Source organism: Hyperolius riggenbachi, chromosome 2 (assembly GCF_040937935.1).
Source record: "Hyperolius riggenbachi isolate aHypRig1 chromosome 2, aHypRig1.pri, whole genome shotgun sequence".
Lineage (NCBI taxonomy): Eukaryota > Metazoa > Chordata > Amphibia > Anura > Hyperoliidae > Hyperolius > Hyperolius riggenbachi.
In genome coordinates this window covers 199,328,400-199,354,359 of record NC_090647.1, presented here as the reverse complement: position 1 = coordinate 199,354,359, position 25,960 = coordinate 199,328,400, and the positions used below count along the sequence as shown (strand labels likewise).

General features: G+C 46.4%; 1 protein-coding gene across 8 annotated transcripts in view; it reads right to left on the bottom strand.

Annotated features, from left to right (window-relative positions):
• Positions 1 to 25,960, bottom strand: part of NALCN (sodium leak channel, non-selective) — a 640,650-nt gene that overhangs the window by 581,421 nt on the left and 33,269 nt on the right. For 2 of the 8 annotated variants that reach the window (XM_068267982.1, XM_068267983.1), the window contains exon 2: positions 17,147 to 17,293. The exons of the other annotated variants lie outside the window; for them this stretch is intronic. In XM_068267982.1, the coding sequence (XP_068124083.1) occupies positions 17,147 to 17,149 (3 nt within the window). In that variant the 5' untranslated portion in view covers positions 17,150 to 17,293. The remainder of the gene's footprint in view (positions 1 to 17,146; positions 17,294 to 25,960) is intronic. 8 annotated transcript variants of the gene reach the window in all.

Here is a 25,960-nt window from a genome sequence, read left to right as displayed (position 1 = left end):
GACTGTCCAGCTGATCAAATTTGGTCTGACCACAATGAGGCAACGACCTTATTATCGTGGGTGTGCCCCCCGAGACACTCATCTAGGCGCCGGTCATTGCTCCATTGTGATACGCAAGCCCCTTCACCACGGCAAGGTAATGATCATGAAGGGGAATGGGCGCATGTACATGCCTTTTCTTTTGTTGTTGCAGCTGCCCGCAGTGCAGCCAGAAATATTAGGCAGTCATGTACACGCACCCGAAAAATTATTACAGCGGCCGCTGCTAGCAGCGGCCTAAAAAATTCAGCAATCCGCCTGGAGTCCCGGACCCTGTTGGTGGTGGCGGAGAAGGTAGTCAAGCGGCCTGCAGGCAGACATGCTGTGTGGAGGGACTGGGAGCGACTTAGTCTTCTTGGGGCAGGCCAGGCAGCCAGTCACACGGCGTGCAGGCAGAGATGCTGTATGTGCGGGGACTGACTTAGTCTTGGGGCGGGCAGCAGCCCTCCGGGATCCATGCCTCATTCATTTTGATAAAGGTGAGGTACTTAACACTTTTGTGACTTAGGCGACTTCTCTTCTCTGTGACAATGCCTCCAGCTGCGCTGAAGGTCCTTTCTGAGAGGACGCTTGCGGCAGGGCAGGAGAGAAGTTGGATGGCAAATTGGGACAGCTCTGGCCACAGGTCAAGCCTGCGCACCCAGTAGTTCAAGGGTTCCTCATCGCTGTTCACAGCAGTGTCTACATCCACACTTAAGGCCAGGTAGTCGGCTACCTGCCGTTCCAGGCGTTGGTGGAGGGTGGATCCGGAAGGGCTACGGCGAGGCGTTGGACTAAAGAACGTCCGCATGTCCGACATCACCATGAGATCGCTGGAGCGTCCTGTCTTTGACTGCGTGGACACGGGAGGAGGATTAGTGGCAGTGGTACCTTGCTGGCGTTGTGCCGTCACATCACCCTTAAAGGCATTGTAAAGCATAGTTGACAGCTGGTTCTGCATGTGCTGCATCCTTTCCACCTTCCGGTGAGTTGGTAACAGGTCCGCCACTTTGTGCCTGTACCGAGGGTCTAGTAGTGTGGCCACCCAGTACAGCTCATTCCCCTTGAGGTTTTTTATACGGGGGTCCCTCAACAGGCAGGACAGCATAAAAGACGACATCTGCACAAAGTCGGATCCAGTACCCTCCATCTCCTCTTGCTCTTCCTCAGTGACGTCAGGTAAGTCAACCTCCTCCCCCCAGCCGCGAACAATACCACGGGAAGGTTGAGCAGCACAAGCCCCTTGCGATGCCTGCTGAGGTTGTTCTCCTGCCGCTGTCCCCTCCTCCTCCTCCTCCTCCTCCCCCAAAGAAACACCTTGCTCATCATCCTCTGAGTCTGATTCGTCTTCTGCACACGACTTCTCTTCTTCCTCCTCCTCCCCCCTCTGTGCTGCCGCAGGTGTTGAGGAAACAGCTGGGTCTGATGAAAATTGGTCCCATGCCTGTTCCTGCCGTAACGGTTCCTGGTCACGCTCATTCACAGCTTCATCCGCCACTCTACGCACAGCACGCTCCAAGAAGTAAGCGTAGGGAATTAAGTCGCTGATGGTGCCCTCACTGCGGCTCACCAGGTTGGTCACCTCCTCAAACGGCCGCATGAGCCTGCATGCATTCTCCATCAGTGTCCAGTTGTCGGGCCAGAACATCCCCATCTTCCCAGACTGTTTCATTCTACTGTAGTTGTAGAGGTAGTGGGTCACGGCTTTCTTCTGTTCTAGCAGGCGGGAGAACATGAGCAGGGTCGAGTTCCAGCGAGTCGGGCTATCGCAAATGAGGCGTCTCACCGGCATGTTGTTTTTGCGCTGAATTTCCGCAAAGCGTGCCATGGCTGTGTAAGACCGCCTCAAATGCCCACAGAACTTCCTGGCCTGCTTCAGGACATTCGCTAAGCCAGGGTACTTTGCCACAAATCTTTGAACCACTAGATTCATGACATGTGCCATGCAGGGTATGTGTGTCAGCTTCCCCATATGCAAAGCGGCAAGCAGATTGCTGCCGTTGTCGCACACCACGTTGCCTATCTCCAGGTGGTGCGGGGTCAGCCACTCATCCACCTGTTTCTTAAGAGCAGCCAGGAGAGCTGCTCCAGTGTGACTCTCCGCTTTGAGACAAGCCATGTCTAAGATGGCGTGACACCGTCGTACCTGGCATGCAGCATAGGCCCTGCGGAGCTGGGGCTGTGTAGCTGGAGAGGAGAACTGCCACTCAGCCAAGGAGGAGGAGGACAGCGAAGAGCATGTAGCAGGAGGAGAGGAGGTGGCAGGAGGCCTGCCTGCAAGCCGTGGAGGTGTCACAATTTGGTCCGCTGCGCCCTGCTTGCCATCGTTCACCACCAGGTTCACCCAATGGGCTGTGTAGGTAATGTAGCGGCCCTGCCCGTGCTTGGCAGACCAGGCATCCGTGGTCAGGTGTACCCTTGACCCAACGCTCTTCGCAAGAGATGACACCACTTGCCTCTCAACTTCACGGTGCAGTTGGGGTATGGCCTTTCTCGAAAAATAAGTGCGGCCTGGCATCTTCCACTGCGGTGTTCCGATGGCCACAAATTTACGGAAGGCCTCAGAGTCCACCAGCCGGTATGGTAACAGCTGCCGAGCTAACAGTTCCGCCACGCCAGCTGTCAGACGCCGGGCAAGGGGGTGACTGGCCGAAATTGGCTTCTTCCGCTCAAACATTTCCTTCACGGACACCTGACTGCTGCTGTGGGCAGAGGAGCAGGAACCGCTCAAGGGCAGAGGCGGAGTGGAGGAGGGCGCCTGTGAAGGTGGAAGGGAGAAAGCGGCAGAAGCAGATAATGCACCTGATGGAGGAGGAAGAGGAGAAGGAGGGTGGCTTTGCTTTTGTGTGCTGCTGCTGCTTTTGCTCAGGTGGCCATCCCATTGCTGTTTGTGCCTTTTCTCCAGGTGCCTTCGTAAGGCACTTGTCCCTACGTGAGTGTTGGCCTTTCCACGGCTCAATTTTTGTTGGCAGAGCGAACAGATGACTTTGGTCCGATCTGAGGCACACACATTAAAAAATTTCCACACCGCTGAGCCACCCTGGGATGTGGGCACTATGGGGACCTCAGCAGCTGATGCTGAAGGGCAAGTTGGCTGGCTGTACATAGGTGGCAATACATGGTGCCGGACACTGCCACCAGCTGTTTCTGACGAAGAGCTGCCCCAGCTTCTTTCAGCAACTTCTCTCCTCCTCCTACTCTCTGACTCCCCCTCTGAACTGTCCCCCTCTTCATCTCCTCTGTTGGGTACATACAGAGGATCCCTATCATCGTCATCATCGTAATCATCCTGCCCAGCTTCGCTTGCCTCAGACAAATCCAAACATGCACCAACATCAGTAGGTCCTTCATCCTCCTTACACGTTACATCCATAATGTTGCCGCGTAACTCAGACATATGAGCTGGTGAAAATTCATCTGGCTGTAACAACAATGGCTGTGCATCAGTGATTTCACCACTAAATAATTCTTGCGAAGTGTCAAATGCAGCGGAAGTGGTGCTAGTAGTAGCACTGGTGGCTGAGCAAGATGAGGTGTTCTGTGTCGCTAAATACTCAACCACGTCCTGACAATCTTGGGAGGTGATGGGACGTGCCTTCTTCCGAGCACTGTACTGTGGGCCAGGTCCACACGAAATTACATTTTCACGACCTCGCGCAGACCTGCCGGGTGGCCTTCCTCTGGCTCTGCCACTACCTGTTTTGTCCATATCGGGTATGCACGGAGTGGTATATCACACTGCGTGCACTCACGTAGGTAAGTGGGTTCACTTAACTGCACAGGTATGCGCACTGATGCGGTGGGTTCACTGAACAGAACAGGTATGCAGTGGCGGGTTCACTAAACAGAACAGGTATACAGTGGCGGTTCACTAAACAGAACAGGTATGCAGTGGCGGGTCCACTGAACAGAACAGGTATGCAGTGGCGGGTTCACTAAACAGAACAGGTATGCAGTGGCGGGTCCACTGAACAGAACAGGTATGCAGTGGCGGGTTCACTAAACAGAACAGGTATGCAGTGGCGGGTCCACTGAACAGAACAGGTATGCAGTGGCGGGTTCACTTAACTGCACAGGTATGCGCACTGATGCGGTGGGTTCACTGAACAGAACAGGTATACAGTGGCGGGTTCACAGCACAGGTATGCAGTGGCGGGTCCACTGAACAGAACAGGTATGCAGTGGCGGGTTCACTAAACAGAACAGGTATACAGTGGCGGTTCACTAAACAGAACAGGTATGCAGTGGCGGGTCCACTGAACAGAACAGGTATGCAGTGGCGGGTTCACTTAACTGCACAGGTATGCGCACTGATGCGGTGGGTTCACTGAACAGAACAGGTATACAGTGGCGGGTTCACAGAACAGGTATGCAGTGGCGGGTCCACTGAACAGAACAGGTATGCAGTGGCGGGTTCACTAAACAGAACAGGTATACAGTGGCGGTTCACTAAACAGAACAGGTATGCAGTGGCGGGTCCACTGAACAGAACAGGTATGCAGTGGCGGGTCCACTGAACAGAACAGGTATGCAGTGGCGGGTTCACTAAACAGAACAGGTATGCAGTGGCTGGTCCACTGAACAGAACAGGTATGCAGTGGCGGGTTCACTAAACAGAACAGGTATACAGTGGCGGTTCACTAAACAGAACAGGTATGCAGTGGCGGGTCCACTGAACAGAACAGGTATGCAGTGGCGGGTTCACTAAACAGAACAGGTATGCAGTGGCGGGTCCACTGAACAGAACAGGTATGCAGTGGCGGGTTCACTTAACTGCACAGGTATGCGCACTGATGCGGTGGGTTCACTGAACAGAACAGGTATACAGTGGCGGGTTCACAGCACAGGTATGCAGTGGCGGGTCCACTGAACAGAACAGGTATGCAGTGGCGGGTTCACTAAACAGAACAGGTATACAGTGGCGGTTCACTAAACAGAACAGGTATGCAGTGGCGGGTCCACTGAACAGAACAGGTATGCAGTGGCGGGTTCACTAAACAGAACAGGTATGCAGTGGCGGGTCCACTGAACAGAACAGGTATGCAGTGGCGGGTTCACTAAACAGAACAGGTATACAGTGGCGGTTCACTAAACAGAACAGGTATGCAGTGGCGGGTCCACTGAACAGAACAGGTATGCAGTGGCGGGTTCACTAAACAGAACAGGTATGCAGTGGCGGGTCCACTTAACAGAACAGGTATGCAGTGGCGGGTTCACTAAACAGAACAGGTATACAGTGGCGGTTCACTAAACAGAACAGGTATGCAGTGGCGGGTCCACTGAACAGAACAGGTATGCAGTGGCGGGTTCACTTAACTGCACAGGTATGCGCACTGATGCGGTGGGTTCACTGAACAGAACAGGTATGCAGTGGCGGGTTCACTAAACAGAACAGGTATACAGTGGCAGTTCACTAAACAGAACAGGTATGCAGTGGCGGGTCCACTGAACAGAACAGGTATGCAGTGGCGGGTTCACTTAACTGCACAGGTATGCGCACTGATGCGGTGGGTTCACTGAACAGAACAGGTATACAGTGGCGGGTTCACAGAACAGGTATGCAGTGGCGGGTCCACTGAACAGAACAGGTATGCAGTGGCGGGTTCACTAAACAGAACAGGTATACAGTGGCGGTTCACTAAACAGAATAGGTATGCAGTGGCGGGTCCACTGAACAGAACAGGTATACAGTGGCGGTTCACTAAACAGAACAGGTATGCAGTGGCGGGTCCACTGAACAGAACAGGTATGCAGTGGCGGGTTCACTTAACTGCACAGGTATGCGCACTGATGCGGTGGGTTCACTGAACAGAACAGGTATACAGTGGCGGTTCACTAAACAGAACAGGTATGCAGTGGCGGGTCCACTGAACAGAACAGGTATGCAGTGGCGGGTTCACTTAACTGCACAGGTATGCGCACTGATGCGGTGGGTTCACTGAACAGAACAGGTATACAGTGGTGGGTTCACAGAACAGGTATGCAGTGGCGGGTCCACTGAACAGAACAGGTATGCAGTGGCGGGTTCACTAAACAGAACAGGTATACAGTGGCGGTTCACTAAACAGAACAGGTATGCAGTGGCGGGTCCACTGAACAGAACAGGTATGCAGTGGCGGGTTCACTAAACAGAACAGGTATGCAGTGGCGGGTCCACTGAACAGAACAGGTATGCAGTGGCGGGTTCACTAAACAGAACAGGTATACAGTGGCGGTTCACTAAACAGAACAAGTATGCAGTGGCGGGTCCACTGAACAGAACAGGTATGCAGTGGTGGGTTCACAGCACAGGTATGCAGTGGTGGGTTCACAGCACAGGTATGCAGTGGTGGGTTCACAGAACAGGTATGCAGCCAGACAGGAACAAGCTAAGCCTAACTAATCTTTCCCTGAGAGACAGTCTGCAGCAGCTCGCCCTACTCTGACTAATGCAGGCACACGAGTGGCCGTAATGGCCGCCGCTGCCTGCCTTATATAAGGGGGGGTGGGGCTCCAGGGGCTAGTGTAGCCTAATTGGCTACACTGGGCCTGCTGACTGTGATGTAGAGGGTCAAAGTTGACCCTCCATGTGCATTATGGGGCGAACCGAACTTCCGCAAAGGTTCGCCTGCGGGACGCGAACGCGAACCACTGAAGTTCGCATGGAACCGTTCGCAGGCGAACCGTTCGGCCCAACTCTAGAAATGGTAAGATTGAATGAAATGAATTGGAACATTGGTGGCCACCAATAAGCGTATTAGTCACAGGGATGTACCTGCTGCCTTCCAATTCTTTTCCCTTGTTATCCTCAAAACATTACATGTCAGAAGTGGGGCGGTTTGGGTGATCACGAGATACATGATCTTTTCTTACCACTTCAGTTCTCACATATTCTACTTTCCTTGGGTTCTCCGGGGTTCCCAGAAAGGTCTGCCACTCTTTCTGCTCTCTTTTCCTAAAGGCATTTAATGGAACATATACTTAGCCGCTGCTTACAGTAGTTGAGTGATCTGGATGTGGGATGTATTTTATGCTTGTCCCTCTTTGATCATGCACTTCAATTATAAGCATTTGCTTGAGTAATTTGTGTGCAAATGTAAATTTATTCAATTTAATGGCTCTTACTTGAATAAATGTGTTGTTTTGTGCAGTTTGCTGCGCTAGTCTACAGGAATTCCCGCTGGCTCCCCTAAGCTATACTAGCGCCAAAAAGTCTAGCCCTGGATGAAGATTGAAAAGCAGCAGTATCATTTTTTTGAAGAGGAGGAGAAATTCATAATAATGGTGCAAAAGAGGGGACAGCATTCACAAAGAAAAAAAAATGAAATTAACTTACTTTTTGAATATAAATCCAGGTGTATGTGAAGAATCTGTCCGGAAATTCTCACAGATTCTTACAAAGGGTTTTAAACTTCGTTTTTCTCTTCTCTTCTCTGTTGTGGTTGATGTACCAGAATCTCCAGGTGTAGGATCTGCTGTATCTCAGTGCTGCTAGCAGCAAGAGTAACACAGCAAACAAGTCTCCAAAATACGAAAAATCACATCGTAAAAATAACTGAAAAAAATGCAGCAGGACATGCTGCATTTTCACATGAGCATTTGCATTTTATGCCTGGAATGGGCCATATTGTTGAGACCCATATTGTGGGCAGCGTAGTCACATAATCCTGTTCTGAAATTAATTGGCACTTGAATCTCAGGACTTACACTACACTACCGGGTATACTTACTACAAATTGTGTGCTGTTAGGTGACTAAAGTTTGCAATTCTAACTTGGGTCAAAATGTACAATAAATGACTGTTACTGAAAAGGTAGTGTATACTTATTTGTGCAATTGCACTCACAATTTATAACTGTGCAAAAAAAATTACTTTTATGCATGCTTAAAGAGAATCTGTAACGTCAAAACGTCCCCTGGGGGGGGGGTACTCACCTCGGGTGGGGGAAGCCTCAGGATCCTAATGAGGCTTCCCACACCGTCCTCCGTCCCTCAGGGGTCTCGCTGCAGCCCTCCGTACAGCGGTGACATCAATATTTACCTTCCCGGCTCCTGCGCAGGCGCTCTGACGGCTGTCGGCTCCGAAGTAGGCGGAAATACCCGATCGCTGTCGAGTCTGCTCTATTGCGCAGGCGCAAGTCTCTGGCGCCTGCGCAGTAGAGCGGACCCGACTGAGATCGGATATTTCCGTCTACTTCGGAGCCGAAAGCAGCCACAGCGCCCCCGCTGGAGCCAGCAAAGGTAAATATTGAATTGACAGTCGGGTCTGTCGCCGGCTGTCCGGAGGGCTGCAGTGAGACCCCCGTGGGACAGAGGACCAGGTGCGAAGCCTCATTAGGATCCCGAGGATTCCCCCACCCGAGGTGAGTACCCCCCAGGGGATATTTTTGATGTTACAGTGTCTCTTTAAATTTTACCACATTGGCGCAACTGCTCAGTGTTCTCCCCAGGCTCTTTTAGCCGGGTGCTCCACCCGGCTAGATTTGGTGACCACCCGGCTGTCATCGGCTCACCTCCTCACATCCTCCTATGCTGTAAGCAGAGTTGCCCTGCATTTCCATCTCAACCCACCCGGCTACTTTTTCATGCCACCCGGCTACTTTTTCATGCCACCCAGCTGGAAAAAAATTCTGGGGAGAACACTGCTGCTAATTTACTATCCTTTCAGCAACCCTTCATAATATATGGTACAAAACTTGAGCATTAGTTGCAAATGTATACCACCTGACAACAGGCATTATGTTTAACCTTAAGACAGTTCTTGGTCCTGGAGGATCAATGTAGGGCTTTTAGCGATGTGGTCATTCCAATGGATCACCATAGGGCACTGTATTAAGAGAATATGGAGCTCAGAGGCACATAAATGCTGAGCTAATACAACAGAACCAGAATAGTTAATTATATATCATTGGTGTAAGGTGGGCATAGATATGTTAATTATAATTTTATAAGGACAGGAAGCTTTCTTTATGCTGTAACATTTGCTGATGTGATGAGTCTTTATTAGAGATTAATGTATTTATTCAGTGTGGACATGATACACAGATAGTACACAGTAGCTGGCCCTTAGGGCTTGAATGGAGAAAACTATGCTCAGTTAGGAAGTCAGTGTTGTTGTAATATCTATGAGGGGTTTACCAGAGAAAACGTAGAGGATTATGGAGATCAGATGCGTTCTATAAAATCTTCCCTACCAGGCATATTTCACTCGTCTGTCAATCAACCCCAAAAGATTAGCTGAACAATGCATATTGGCAAGGTTTATCAGCCTTCAAAGTGAAACTAATCTTGCTTTGTGAGGTGCATAGTTTAAAATAACCCAATATACCAGACCAGCCATGTTATTTGCATTTTATGAATCATTAAGAATATAATGTGTTATGGGATTGGGCTGAGGAGTTGGGGAGAAGCAATGATACACAAGGCAAGAAGGTCTTGCATCTCATGTAAGACTCCCTGACGCATGGTGCACTGCATACATCTGAGCAGGAGTCTGTCTCTGCTATATGAAGAGTGCTGGCAATGAAAGCTAAATCAGGGTAGGCAAGTTATAATATAATTATAGACATTTTCACTGCAGTGTGAATTTGTTTAAATTATGCAAAACCTAAATTACAACTATGTTTTTAGCATCCAAATGGAATCTGAGAAGTCCCTGTACAGAATATGTGCAGGTTCCTTCCTTACACCATATAAGATGTTAAAGAGGTCATATCCGGTGACCCAGTGTTTTTTTTTTTGTGTGTGTGTGCAGATTAATTACTCTAATCCAGAAGGATATTATATACACACACAAAAATCAGATTTCACTATTCTACTTATTCAGAGATATGAACTGGAAAGGTGTAAACTGATAAAGGAGTAATTTTATTTTTAGGATTTAATTTTATTTCCATTTTTTATGTAAAACAAGATCTTTACAATATGCAGAACAACGCTATATACTTTTGAAAAATATCGCAAAGTAAAAAATGGACATCTAGTAATCATTATTTAAAAAAGAGGCTATGCTGAGAAGAATTTTTTTTAATCACTCATAAATCTTTATTAGTTCAGGAATTAATTAATATTTTGAAAGACTTCAGAATGCTGAATTATGACTGTGTCTAGTTATTAAAAAAAGGCTAGCAGGTAAGGGATTTTTTTTTTAAATGAATGAGAAGAGCCATATTTTTGAAAGCCAAGCAGTAACAATCTTTTTTTTTTTTTCCAAGTAGCTGAATCTTAATAGAATGACGCAGCTATATTTTCTCAAAATAATATATCTCACCACCAAACTGTCAGGTTGAATACGCTTGAGGCCGGTTTCACACCAGTAACCACTATTGTAGTTGTTCTAAGTGAGGCTTTTTAGCGCTCACTTCCTGTGGCAAAAATACACATTGCAAGCAAGTGTACTGGAAAAAGTTGTTACCGCACATTAAAATATCTGCGGGGCCATTGACTTACATGACTTCCGATCAACGCACATTGCCGCGGATGTGGGCCCATAATGCACTGCTTTCGCATCGGATTCGATACTTCCCGCACATCCCATTGCACAGGTATACTGTATGTCCCATAATCTTTCATTGCTTTAGCATTACTGTGCAGTAAAAAGGTGTGTAAGGAGCCTCAAATGAACTTCATTTATTAGGCAAAGGAAAAATTCAGTTTTGTATCTCTGCTTAAAGGTGAACAATAACTGAGCTACAGAATTTGGACTAATGACCTCTCTATTATAAACACAGTTTGACTATACTGTCACTAATGTCACTGTACGGAGGAAAATAATCACAGAAAATTCCTGAAAAATAATCACAGAAAAATCCTTATCGCAGATATGCTATACAGAACATTAACAAGAAGGAAGGCATGTGACCAGCCATATCACTTTAAGGGTTCACCAGTGATTCTGAGCCACCACTGAGGAGGAGTTTTATGCTCCAGGAGGTGGTTGCTATGACTAGCTGGTGTTGTCTGGGAAAAAAGTTCACTGAACATCCCTACAATTGTAAATAGATAGATGTATTAATATTTGAACATGATTTTTAAACCTACTCATGCTATTACCTCATCTTATTTTTAAAACTTACAAAGGCAGAGAAGAGACCCTTGTCCTTAACATTAGGACATGGGTACTCTGCAAGAGAAGTACAGTAGATGTTCTTCTTCCCCCCACCCTAAAGGTGCTCTTCCAATGATAAAAGATAGTTGCACAGGTACTGATTACTTCAATGGCCTCAGTAAGCATTACCGCAATAGGTAATGCTAAAAACAGCTGATTTTACAAATCACATTCCCAATTCACTAAACCTATTTCTGTACAGAAAATTAAAATTACAGACTAGTGAGGTCAATTACTGACTTTTGCAGTAAATGCCTCAGGAAATGGCAAAAAAAATGCAATTCAGAATGATTTATGCATTCGGTAAATCGTGCAAAAGTGTTCAATATCTTTCTCTAGCTCATAGCAGCCGATAACTCACTTTTTCCATGCTCTCTCTGTGCAGTAACTTTGACAGACAGCCTTTAGGGAGAGCCACACAGCCCTGCTTCTCACCCTGATTTGATGCGACAGGGTATCAACCGAGTCTCTCACAGAGCAGAGGAAGGTGACATTTTTTTAGGCTTTTCTGCATCCCTTTAGATGTGAACATTTGTATTATGGCATACAGAAAAGCTATCCTTTGTGGCTGCAGCACATCTGAAGAGATGTCAGAGATGCACTGGACTGAAAACCCCAAGTCATACACACAGCTCCCTGCCTCACCGCTGACCTGTTACATGGCTGGTAAGTGAGACCTACCTAGCAGGGCTTAGTGAATTGAGGCATGTTTGTTCAGTAATTTACCAAACGTCTGCCTCATGTGGAAGATCTTTAGTGAATTTGGGAAAAAAGTATAAAATACCGAATGCGGTGTTTTACCAACCTAAATGATTTTACCAAACTGCCCTTAGTGAATTGAGGCCACTGTCTTTGCCTCCCTGTCCACTCATCCTGTCCCACTTTTCACACACTGTACATGGGCACATGAATGTGTGCACAGTCTTTTGAAAATTAAAGGGGCACTATGGCGAAAAATTGTAAAATGTAAAATATGTGCAAACATATACAAATAAGAAGTATGTTTTTTCCAGAGTAAAATGAGCCATAAATTACTTTTCTTCTATGTTGCTGTCATTTACAGTAGGTTGTAGAAATCTGACAGAAGCGACAGGTTTTGGACTAGTCCATCTCTTCATGGGGGTATTCTCAGGGATTTATATATTATCAAAAGTACTTAGTGAATGGCAGTTGCTCTGTCCAACTTCCAAAAAACTGTGTAGCGAGCAGAAAAGCTGGCCAGCATCATTGTTTAAATCCTGTTTAGTGAGTATCTTAATAAAAAATAAAAGCATTGCTGAGAATCCCGTATGAAGAGATGGACTAGTCCAAAAACCTGTCGCTTCTGTCAGATTTCTACTGCCTACTGTAAGTGACAGCAACATAGGAGAAAAGTAATTTATGGTTCATTTTACTCTGGAAAAAAACGTACTTCTTATTTGTCTGTTTGCACATATTGTAAATTTTACAATTTTTCACATAGGGCCCCTTTAAATTCAGCAGATGTTAGAGTGTATTCAGCACAGTCCCCATCAGAATTTGCTAGCAGTTAGCAATGCAGAAAATAAAAGGAGCTATTAGAAAACATGTAAAATAAAATGAAAAAAAAAACAACAGGAAAAGATAATACTGGTAAAAGGAAAATAGCTTTGGGACTTTGCTGGATGCACATTAACAAGAAGCGAGCAGTATATTAATGAATAATTGAGAAAAGGGAATGAATACCCGTTTTCTTCTGTTAGATATCTATTAACATTTAAAGTATGAAGAACTCAAATTGATCAGTAAGCTTTCCAATTAGCATTTTTGAAACAATGTAAAACACTACAGGTGTGTAGGCGGGAGGAAGCTACTGTTTCCTATTAAACTGTTGAATCCTTTATTTTTTCTTTTAGCCTGAAAAAAAAACAACTAATGTTTGGTGGAGGACTGGGACTGATCAAATTGTGCTCATACTACGGGTTGATTGACATATCTCTTTACTAAGATGTATTTCTCCTTATCTACATAAAATCTTTTAAGTGTAGTAAAATAAGGCAAGAAACGCTGGCATTCAGTTAATCAGGATTTTTTTTTTCTGTTAAAAAAGCTTATTTTAAAAGTAATGTAGGAAACGGGGAAGGGGGACAATATTTGTGGAATTTCAATCCTCTTAATGTAGTGCAGTCTTATCACCACTGCCCTGGCTCCTCATTCATTCACATGCTTCCATCCACAACTAGAATAAAAATTCTGGCCAGCCACATTTTGACACACTGGAAAGATGAACCTCATTCACGCACACTAAATGGGCCGCTGTAAGCGCCGGTCTTGTCAACCTTGGTATACTAAGCTCTTCTCTATGTTTGAATTGCAGTGTGTAAGTGGGGCAAAATCTTTCATCCACAAACAGGAGAAAGGGTGCAGATTCACAGCAGATTCTCTTGCATATGTGGTTCACGCCCCTGTGGGCTTATGTATATTGGAAAGATTATTAGGGCTGTGCACCAGCCCATACAAGGGCAAAACAGTAGCATTTCCAAATTGGCTGAGGGCGAATGAGTACAGAATTCAACTGTTGCCCATAATTTTAAGAACTCTGCTCATAATGTTTTGCAACTTAGGTGGTGTGCCCTGGACTGGGTCCCCCCATTAAACAGGGGAGAAGCAGGCAAGGTGGATCATTAAAATAGGGACCCTACCCAGCTGGAATTAATTAATGCATTACTTTGATTTTTTATTTTTTTTGTAAGCTTGGGTAAGCGCTGTGCTCAGTTGATTTTATTCTCTTCATACAGGTCCGTTTTTGGATAGACATAATCTGGAGTGCCCTATTTGCAACAAGATATTTTCTATTTTTGTATGCACTGTGGTCACATTGAGTGACACATTAATATGGATATTAAAGGATTAACCTTGAAATCATGTGATCTTGTTTGTAGAGTGTCGATTGTTTTGTCTTTATCCAACCCCTGGCAAAAAAATATGTAAGGTAATCATTACTCTTGGAGGATGTTCAGTCGGTTGTTTTACTTTGTAGTCAAAAAGCCAAATCTCAGATGCGACACAAAACTATTTTATCTAACAAATGAACATTCTGAAATTGCTAAACATATTTCAAGTAGAGGGGAAAAAATTAAAAACAAATTGCAATAAGTACTTTGCTGTACCTTCTCTGGCTACTATGACAACTTAAACTCTTTAAAGAATGGACTTGACGGATGAAAAACAATATTGTTCATCAATCAGGCACCAACATTCTCGTATGGCAGTTGACACATCAGCTTTTCGGGATGGAGCCTGTCATGCACCATTTTTTTAAATTTCCATCATAAATTTGCAATTGGATTGAGATTGTTTGCTGGTTGTGTCATTGAGTTGATATACCTTTCCTGAAGAACAGTTTAAAGGCTCTTTGCTCGTGGCAAGATTATTATCCTGAAAAATGACCATCATTACAAAACTCGCTTTCAATTGATAGTATGAAAAAAGTGTCTAACATTTAATGCCCACCTGTGGATTTAGTGCAAAGGTAATAACTGCCCTCTTCCACAGTCTTTACCTGACAAGCAGCACCCAAATGATCAATGATTGTGGATATTTGCCTGTTTATTTCAGACAGGTGTCTTTTTATGTTTCATTAAGAAATGTTCCAGCATCATCTTCTTGGTCAATGCATATTCAGGATTTATCACTGAATACCACTTTCATTACATCATCCCCCGTCCATGGCTGCTTTTCTTGACCCTCTATAACCTTACTTTCTTCTGTTAAGTTGTTAATGAAGGCTTTTTTTCCTGTCCCTAAATCTCATGCTGCACACTTACAGTACAAAAAGAGGAGAAAGCCAGGTACAGGTACATAAAAGCCCTTTATTGTGGCTGGGTAGACACAGTGGTAGACAGCTGGGGGGAAGAAAGGCCTGACAGCTGTTTCGCAAGGATTAACCTTACTTCATCATTGGCAGTAGCATGATCTCTTACAATTTAGTAACAAATATTGGCTCCTGTTTCTGCCCATTGGTCTTTCTTTTCTTTTGTTGTGCGCTTTCTATTTTCAGGCACATTTCTTTAAGTTTTCAGTCCTGACGCTTTGAAGAATTCCTTATTCTGCCTGTATGTATCCCTTTTGCAACCTTCCATTTTGTTTGTAGTCATTCCAAATTTTAGACAAAGCGGAATGGAAACAGCCAACATTTTTTTGCCCCATACTATGTTGATTTACCTTCTTGCAAAAATGTTAATATCTTTTCCATTGTTTCAACTGACAGCTCTCTTCTTGGGGCCATGTTTCCTGTCAATCAGTCAGGAGCAACAGCTCATTAAAGCGGGATTAATCTCTGTTCTTCTCATACTAACAAATGAATTGTGCATTAATTAAAATGTATATAAATCATTCCGCCCCCAATAAATAATTATTAGACACCTGATTGAACCTATAGTCCCTTATTTCCAAAGCTGAGAAAGAAGAAGTCGTTTTTTCAGCGATTGATTTGGGGAGCGATTGCAATTTTGGAAGCCTTTTTGGGAGTGATTGCGATTTTTGGAACAATTTTTAGAGCAATTACGAAGACCTTGCGTTTTTTTTATATGTAGAAGTGAGCTCAAGATGAATGTTGTCCCAGGATGAATATAAACAACAGAAAAGTATTTACTATAGTGCTAGGCTTTGGACACAGGAAAAGGTGTAACAGGTACAGCACATTTATTCTGAGGGTGCCAAATAATGTTTTGGGGTTTTGTGTATTCACAGTGTATAGATTTTAATCCCATTTTAAGGTCTACAAGTGCTCTCTTTTAACTGCAAACTAATTTGCCTAATTAGACTTGTCATAGCTGCAATTTCTTTCAATTACTACAAAAGTAAACTAACCTCCAAAACAACAAAGCCTGAACATCATCCAAAGGTAGTGATTCCATATCATTTGCCAGTGGTGGTACTTATGTAGTGTTGTCTAGTGCATATTACTCCTGATGAACGCTCAATAGGTCTGTAACATGTAGTGTGCAGTTCTACTGCCATTATAAGCAATTCTTTGCAGCCAGTGGTTTGTTAACTCTTACTACTGGAGACAGGAGTTCTCCATGTGCCTTGTTGGATGATTATCTACCTACGCAACCTAATTTAGTGAGTACTGTGCACCTACTCTTGCTCCATTTTCAGTACACACTACACTATACAGGCTTGTTTCTATGTATATTTTTTAAGGTACAGCCTCAAGTTGATCTTGTAGCAATGCTTTATTGACCAGTTTTGAAGCTTAAGTGTCCATAGCAGATGTTCACTGGTTCAACATGTCTTTAGCTAGACAATCACTTACACAGTACGGGGTCATGTGCTGTGTATTCTGAGACCTTCCTCTCATGGTTAGGATTAGGTCTTTCAGCCATCTGTCATATTAGCACTTCTGTGGGATTGGACCATTTAGCTAGGCCATACACACTTCAATCAGACTAAGGCACAAAGGATCCTATCATCAGTTCACTGGTTTTTCTTTATTTGGGCACTTTTGGTAGGTATGTCACTAATCACTAGGTCTGCCATTCTGAAGGTGCTATGCTCCAGCTGCGTTGCCATAACTAATAGGCCCTTGTCAATGTCTCTAAGATCCTCGTGCATGTTCACTTTTTACTTGCAACAAAATAACATCACAAACTTACTATTCAGTTGCAGCCTAATGTACCCCACGCACAAGCTATACTACATTGCCAGCCAAAACTTACTATTAAATATTGATAATGTTCAATTTTTTTAAAGTTGCATATGCAGACCTGACCGTTCTATACAAAAAAAGTAAAAAGGCAGCTTTGAAAAGAATGGGTTACTGTGAAATCAACAGGTTGGCATTTCCCTGTCAAAGGGTATGCACTATCCTTTGAAGGTTACAGAAAAGCATGAAATAAATAAAAGCAAGATAAAACAGCAATTTAAATCAGTCAGTATTAAACAGCAATATTGTTAATAAAAACTAAAATAAATGTTCAACACATGGCAGAATCAGCCAAAAGCTTAAAACCTTCAGCCCTATGAAACATGTGTACAAATATTGAAATGGAAGGCACATATCAGTGCCCCGGCACATACCATGCTTCCTTGTTTCTGACGCTCTTCTCTAGGTTTTCCTCTTATAGAACGCAGGTCCGTCTGGCTTTGCCTGGTTTCTTCCTGTGATGGCTTGCAGGGGTCGTAAGATTACAGAAGCAGCAGCCAGCCCAGTTCCATGCTCTGTAGCTGACATGAAGGTAGGGAGTGGGCATTGTTCACAGGTGCTGCTGACCTCCCATAACCACTTAGCCTCCCACCCCAGTTAGCACAATAAGCAAGTACACAACAATAACAACCACAACCCCAATTACTTTCCCAACACATATATATGATGAAATGGCAAACATCTAAGATTTCCACAGGCAAAACAAGTGACAGTACAAGCTTTACAATGATTCAAATGTTTAATCGGTTGCTACAGTAACATTACACATGAACTGTTATGGTCGATGAGTACTACTATCCACACAAAGCTTACCATTTGAAAACCTAGACATTAGACTGGCCCTACACAGGTAGGTAAAGATAAGGTGATTAACAAGATTCCTGTACTACAAAATCTTTTCTCCTGACTCACTCAAGTATTCTTATCCCCTAAGCTGCAATCAAAACTTGTGTGTATGTTCAGTCTACTGGGAAATATCAGGCCAAATTTGACAGCTTTTTTCTGTATCCAAAACATGTACTACACAAGGATTGTACAGAACAGTCCCTCAATTTTGTGCTGTAATACAGCCTAAGCGAAAGAGGAGCAGCAGCAGGCAGACATGCGATCAACCCTACTACTGCCATGTAGGGCTTCAGTGATATAATTAGGGATACAGTTGTGTGCACAAGACCCTATACATTGCTGGCCATCACAACACTACAATGGCAAACTACCTGCACATGTATCAAATAAATGTAAGACAGGTTGGGCAGTACAATGCCCGGTGCTGCTACTTTTCAAAGCACTATGCACGTTTGTGACTGATCATGTGTGATGTTTCAAACATGAGACTTTTCTTTTTTTTAAGAATTATACTTAAAGAGGAACTCCAGTGAAAATAATTTAATAAAAAAAAAGTGCTTCATTTTCACAATAATTATGTATACCGTATATACTCGCAAGCAAGCCGACCCGCATATAAGCCGACCCCCCAACTTCTTCCTGAAAAACCAGGAAAAAATGATTGACCCTCATATAAGCCGGGGGTAGGAAATGCTGGCCGTGTGATCCCCCCAGTGTGTCCCAGTATAGTTAGTATAGTGCCCAGTATGGGTAGGTAGTGCCCAGTATAGCTAATATAGTGCCCAGTATAGCTAGTATAGTGCTCAGTATAGCCAGTATAGTGCCCCTGTATAGCTAGTATAGTGCCCAGTATAGCTAGTATAGTGCCCCAGTATAGCTAGTATAGTGCCCCAGTATAGCTAGTATAGTGCCCCAGTATAGCTAGTATAGTGCTCATTATAGCTAGTATAGTGCCCCAGTATAGCTAGTATATTGCCCAGTATAGCTAGTATAGTGCTCAGTATAGCTAGTATAGTGCTCAGTATAGCTAGTATAGTGCTCAGTATAGCTAGTATAGTGCCCCAGTATAGCTAGTATATTGCCCAGTATAGTTAGTATAGTGCCCAGTATAGCTAGTATAGTGCCCCCATAGCTAGTATAGTGCCCCATTATAGCTAGTTTAGTGCCCCCCATAGCTAGTATAGTGCCCAGTATAGTGCCCCCCTATAGCTAGTATAGTGCCCCATTATAGCGAGTTTAGTGCCCCCATAGCTAGTATAGTGCCCCCCATAGTTAGTATAGTGCCCAGTATAGCTAGTATAGTTTCCCCCATAGCTAGTATAGTGCCCAGTATAGCTAGTATATTGCCCTCCATAGCTAGTATAGTGCCCAGTATAGCTAGTATAGTGCCCCCCATGGCTAGTATAGTGCCCCCCATAGCTAGTATAGAGCCCCCATAGTATAGTCCCCCCGCCTCAAGCAACCCCTATCCCCCGCGGCCGCCACTGCTATTAGCTTACCCTGCGGCTGCCGGCTTCCAATAGTCCCCTCTCCGTCTCCCGGGCATGTAAATAGATCACAGCAGCTCACTCCACGGCGGCTGCTGTGTGATGACAGGAAGCTGTAGGGAGAGCGGCTTCCTGTAACGGCGATGTGTATCGCCGTTGCTATGGAAACCGCTCTCCCTACAGCTTCCTGTCATCACACAGCAGCCGCCGTGGAGCGAGCTGCTGTGATCTATTTACATGCCCGGGAGACGGAGAGCGGACTATTGGAAGCCGGCAGCCGCAGGGTAAGCTAATAGCAGCGGCTGCCGCGGGGAGGGGGGTGGGCGGGGGAGCGCACTACGACCACCGACCAACGTGACTCGCAAGCAAGCCGACCCCCCAACTTTTGGCCCACTTTTGGGGGGTCAAAAATTCGGCTTGCTTGCGAGTATATACGGTAAATGATTTAGTCAGTGTTTGCTCATTGTAAAATCTTTCCTCTCCCAGATTCACATTCTGACATGTATTACATGGTGACATTGTTACTGTGGGCAAGTTATGTAGCTGTTTCTAGCTGCTCTGGCTGTTACAGACAGCTTTAAACAGCCATTTCCTGTCTGTGAACATTGTTACATTGTGGCAGTTTGCCCAGAGTACCGCGGTATTCAGAGCCTCTTGTGGGAGGGGTTTCAGCACAAAATTAGTCACACAGCGCCCCCTGATGGTCTGTTTGTGAAAATCATTCTATTTCTCATGTAAAAGGGTGTATCAGCTACTGATTGGGATAAAGTTCAATTCTTGGTTGGAGTTTCTCTTTAAAAAAACAACATGGCTCTTCTCTCAAGCATCCTTTAGCCCCTGCTTAATGTACACTGGTATAGCCCAGGAAATACAGAACCTGTAAAACTAGGCATCCAGGATGGTCCATAAGACTGGAAAGCAATCTGCAAAAGAGGAAAGGGTATGCAAGCAATCCAACTCTCCTTTCAAATTGCTCTTGGTCGAAATTATGTACAAGGGCTCATTTCATGGTAAGGGAGGTGTGGGTAACTGCTCCACATATGTGTGGGTAGGCCATGAAGGGCTTATTGCATAGTCTGAAATTCCCTTTTAATAAAAAAGGGGACCTCCAGATGTCTTCTCCACCCAGGTATATAAGTAAAGTGGGTCATTTTTGTCTCCCTAACTATTCGTTAGAAAGTAATGTAAAACATTTTTTTTACTGAAATAAAGAAATAAATATGTATTAAAACTAATATACTTGAGTATAAGCCTAATTCTTGGGCCCAAAAAAGTGGCCGAAAAGTGGGGGTCTTGGCTTATACTCGAGTCACTACTCTTTGAGTAACCCCTACAGTGCCCCCACTATATGCACAGTGGTGCATCAACTGAGAGAGACCACACGTTTGACAGGTCCCAGCTAACCTCATCTTGAGTTGTAGCTAGTGTTGGGCGAACAGTGTTCGCCACTGTTCGGGTTCTGCAGAACATCACCCTGTTCGGGTGATGTTCGAGTTCGGCCGAACACCTGACGGTGCTCGGCCAAACCGTTCGGCCGCATGGCCGAACTAAGAGCGCATGGCCGAACGTTCCCCGAACGTTCGGCTAGCGCTGTGATTGGCCGAACGGGTCACGTGGTTCGGGCCCGAACGCGCTCTGATTGGCCGAACGGTCACGTGGTTCGGGTAAATAAATACCCGAACCACGTCATATCTCCGCCATTTGTCTGTGGGTTTAGCTTTGGGTAGGCAGGCAGGGTAGTTCGCTCTCCAGCCACGCTAGCCAGGGTCCCCCCCAGTCATTGTGTGTCGCTGCTGGGAACAGTAGTACACCGCTCGCTCAGCCACACTATATATAGCATTGTTTACTGCCACTGTGTACCTCGCTCAGCCACGCTATATATATAGCATTGTGTTTTCTGACACTCTGTGTACACGGCTTAGCCTGACTAATATAGCATTGTGTGTACTGCCACTGTGCACCTCGCTCAGCCACGCTATATATATAGCATTGTGTGTACTGCCACTGTGCACCTCGCTCAGCCACGCTATATATAGCATTGTGTGTACTGCCACTGTGCACCTCGCTCAGCCACGCTATATATATAGCATTGTGTTTTCTGACACTCTGTGTACACGGCTTAGCCTGACTAATATAGCATTGTGTGTACTGCCACTGTGCACCTCGCTCAGCCACGCTATATATAGCATTGTGTGTACTGCCACTGTGCACCTCGCTCAGCCACGCTATATATAGCATTGTGTTTTCTGACACTCTGTGTACACGGCTTAGCCTGACTAATATAGCATTGTGTGTACTGCCACTGTGCACCTCGCTCAGCCACGCTATATATAGCATTGTGTTTTCTGACACTCTGTGTACACGGCTTAGCCTGGCTATATATCATTGTGTGTACTGCCACTGTGCACCTCGCTCAGACACGCTATATATAGCATTGTGTTTACTGCCACTCTGTGTACACCGCTCAGCCAGACTATATACCGTTGTTTACTGACACTCTGTGTACACCGCTCAGCCAGACTATATACCATTGTTTACTGACACTCTGTGTACACGGCTCAGCCTGACTATAAAGCATTGTGTGTACTGCCACTGTGCACCTCGCTCAGCCACGCTATATATAGCATTGTGTTTTCTGACACTCTGTGTACACGGCTTAGCCTGACTATATAGCATTGTGTGTACTGCCACTGTGCACCTCGCTCAGCCACGCTATATATAGCATTGTGTTTTCTGACACTCTGTGTACACGGCTTAGCCTGACTATATAGCATTGTGTGTACTGCCACTGTGCACCTCGCTCAGCCACGCTATATATAGCATTGTGTTTTCTGACACTCTGTGTACACGGCTTAGCCTGACTATATAGCATTGTGTGTACTGCCACTGTGCACCTCGCTCAGCCACGCTATATATAGCATTGTGTTTTCTGACACTCTGTGTACACGGCTTAGCCAGACTATATAGCATTGTGTGTACTGCCACTCTGTGTACACCGCTCAGCCAGACTATATAGCATTGTGTTTACTTCCACTCTGTGTCTGCTGGGCCTGGGAACAGTAGTACACCGCTCACCCGCCACTGTATAGCATTGTGCTCTGTGTCGCTGCTGGGAATAGTGGTACACCGCTCACCCGCCACTGTATAGCATTGTGCTCTGTGTCGCTGCTGGGAATAGTGGTACTGTATAGCATTTCTGTACTGCCACTGTACTGCTGCCAGTCAGCGTGTACTGTAAGGATAAGTGAAATGAGGAAGAAATCCGGTGAAAGAGGAAGGGGCAAGGGAAGAGGTGTTTCCCCTGACGGTTCACGTACAGGCCACAGGGGAGCACCCAAGAAAACCCACTCAATACCGCCCATGTTGTCCAGGACAACAACCCTCACAAATCCAAAAGAACAGGACCAGATAATTACTTGGATGACCTCTCAAGCGTCCAGCAGTGGGTTAAGCAGCACCAGCACATCACGCACGAGGTCCGAGTCCTCAGCCAGTTACAAGGAGCCAGTGGGCACAAAGCTGACACAACCGGCAGCGACACCACGCACACAACTGCCAGATAACCAGTCCTATGAATTACCTCAGGACACAATGGGGTATTCGCAGGAGCTATTCCCAGCCCAACAAACTTCCACCTATGAAAGGTCAATGGAGGAACAGCCAGAAATGTTGTGCCCGGATTCACAACCATTAACTGTGGGAAATGCACCGCGCACTGAAATACAAGGCGAGTCCGAGGAGGACTCGGAAACCCAAATCCCAGAGCAAGTTGGGCAGGAGGGGTTGCAATTGCAGGAGGTCGGCCGACAAGATCTGGAAGACGACGTTGGAGTGAGCTGCGCAGAGCTTGTTCTGGGGAGCTCTACTCCACGGCGGCGGCCCCCCACAATGACATATGACGAGTTTGAGGAGATGGAAGAGGAGGGTATGGACAATGTGGACAGAGACCCAGATTTTATTTGTGAACGAGAACATCGCCGTCGTAGCAGCAGCACAGATGAGTCTGTTGAAGAACCCACTGCTGCACGAGTTCGCCTTGTGCCACAAGGTAGGCGGCGCGCAATTTCAGGCACCACAAGCGTGGAAGTTCAAGTGAGAGGCAAAAGAGGAGGAAACAGAAATCGCCAGCAAGGAGGCAGGTGCTCCAAAGTCTGGGCTTTCTTTGAAGACTGCACTGAGGATGTTACCATGGCGATTTGCAAGGTGTGCAAGACTCGCCTGAGCAGGGGGAAAAGTATTAACAACCTCTCCACCACCAGCATGAGCCGCCACATGCTATCCAAACATCCCACTCTGTGGGCAAACGCGGCAGGACAGGGTACCAGCAACACTGCCTCCCTTGGGTTCACCAGACTCACCACCAGACCCGCCTCAGCAGCAGCAGTAGCCCAGCCATTGCGTGGTTCACAACATTCACAAACATCAGACGATGCTGACACTGTCACTTTCCGGAGTAGTGCTCTTGAGGTCTCCCAGTGTTCTTTAAACACAACAACCAACAGCCCTTCCGTGTGCAGCGCTACGGTTCAGTTGTCTGTGTCGGAGATGTTTGAGCGCAAGAGGAAATTGCCAGCAAATGACCCCCGGGCCGTGGCAGTAACAGCCAGCATAGCCAAGCTTCTGGCCTGCGAAATGCTGCCATATCGAGTGGTGGAGACAAACAGCTTCAAGGGCATGATGTCAGTGGCCATCCCACGTTACGTGGTTCCCAGCCGCTACCACTTTGCGCGCTCTGCAGTGCCTGAGTTGCATGAGCACGTGGTCAGCAAAATAACCCGAAGCTTGAAGAATGCCGTTGCCTGCAAGGTTCACCTCACCACTGACACTTGGACGAGTGCGTTCGGCCAGGGTCGATACATCTCCCTTACCGCGCACTGGGTGAACCTTGTGGAGCCTGGCAGCGATTCCTCACCTGCTACGGCGCGGGTGTTGCCCACGCCGCAAACAGCTGCACCGCCGTCCCTCCCACTGGATAACAACAGCAGCACCTACCTCTCTGACTCCTTCTCCTCCAACGCATCTCAAAGCTGTACCTCATCCGGAAACGCTAACCCAGCAGCAGTAGGATCGTGGAAGCAGTGCAGCACAGCTGTTGGCATGCGTCAGCAAGCGTTGCTGAAGCTGATCTGCCTTGGGGATAAGCAGCACACAGGGGAGGAAATTTGGAAGGGAATAAAGGAACAGACGGATTTGTGGCTGGCACCGCTGGACTTGAAACCGGGCATGGTTGTGTGTGATAATGGGAGTAATCTCATTCGCGCTTTAAGGTTGGCTAAGCTGACACACATCCCTTGCCTGGCGCACGTGATGAACCTAGTAGTTCAGCGGTTCCTGAGGACATACCCAGGCATGGCCGATCTTCTGTTGAAGGTGCGTCGAGTGGCCAAACATTGTAGAAATTCCAGTACTGCTTCGGGGGCACTCGCCAAGATGCAGGAGCGCTTCAATCTCCCCCACCATCGCTTGTTGTGTGATGTCCCTACGCGCTGGAATTCTACGCTGCACATGCTAGCACGCTTTTGTGAGCAGAAGAGTGCAGTGGTCCAGTACATGACGGCGCAGTACCGAGGCGCATCCGGACAGCTGCCAAGCTTCTGTGGATCCGATTGGGCCAACATGTTGGACCTCTGCCAAGTACTCCAAAATTTTGAGCAATCCACGTTGCTTGTGAGCAGTGACAACTCTTCAGTCAGCATTACCATACCACTGCTGTGTTTACTGAAGAGGTCAATGTTGAAAATCAAGGAAACAGCTGTCATGATGCAACTGGGGGAATCTGAAGGAGAAAACGATCAGCGTGATGGTACCAACATCAGGCCATCCGCCTCAGGGAACGCTGGCCCCAGCAGCTATGACGAAGAAGAGGAGGAGGAACAGCTGGAGTTGGAGCAGGAATTTCATGCCACCACTGACGAGGGCCAGAGCGGTGCACGTTGGACTTCCACAATTCAACGCGAATGGTCAGCAGAAGCAGACCAGGAGGAAGGTGACGACTATGATGCATCACAACAACTATCACAACGCTCACAAGAGGATGATGAGGATTCTGGTAGGACTCTGGCACACATGGCTCAATTCATGCTAGACTGCATTGAATGTGACCCACGCATTGTGCGCATTCTGGACAACACCAATTACTGGGTTTATACCCTTCTGGATCCACGGTACAAACACAATGTTCCAAAACTGCTTGAAGAAAGAGTCAGACAGGTCAAAATGGAAGAATACCAGCAGGCCCTTGTGGAGACTTTAGAGAGGAGATTGACATCCTCCCCCTCCTCTAGCCAGTTGTACGCAGACAGACTGACTTCCGCAAACCCAGGACGACCAGGAGGGCAGCAAACAACGCAAGCCGCAGCTAGTGCCCAAAAGGGAATGGTATCGGCAGTGTCCTTGGAGTGGGAAAATTTTCTGACACCCATGCAGCAGCAGCCCACTGAACAGCAAGCGTGCAGATCCACCTCCAACACCGATCGCCTGGAGAAGATGGTCAAGGACTACATGTCAGATGACGTAGCTGTGTCGAACAATCCATCTGCACCCTTCAACTATTGGGTATCGAAGCTAGACACCTGGCACGAACTGGCAATGTACGCAATAGAGGTGCTGGCTTGCCCGGCAGCCAGCGTTATGTCGGAACGTTGTTTCAGTGCTGCCGGAGGCATCGTCACAGATCGGCGTATCCGCCTCTCCACAGAAAATGCAGACCGTCTGACTCAAATTAAAATGAATCAATCCTGGATTGGAAATGACTACGCAACACTCCAGGACCCCAACCAAGTAACATGACCAATGAACATCTGGGATGGTGTAGCATTTCCGGTCCCTGTTTATTGAACCTCTCATCTGTATTAC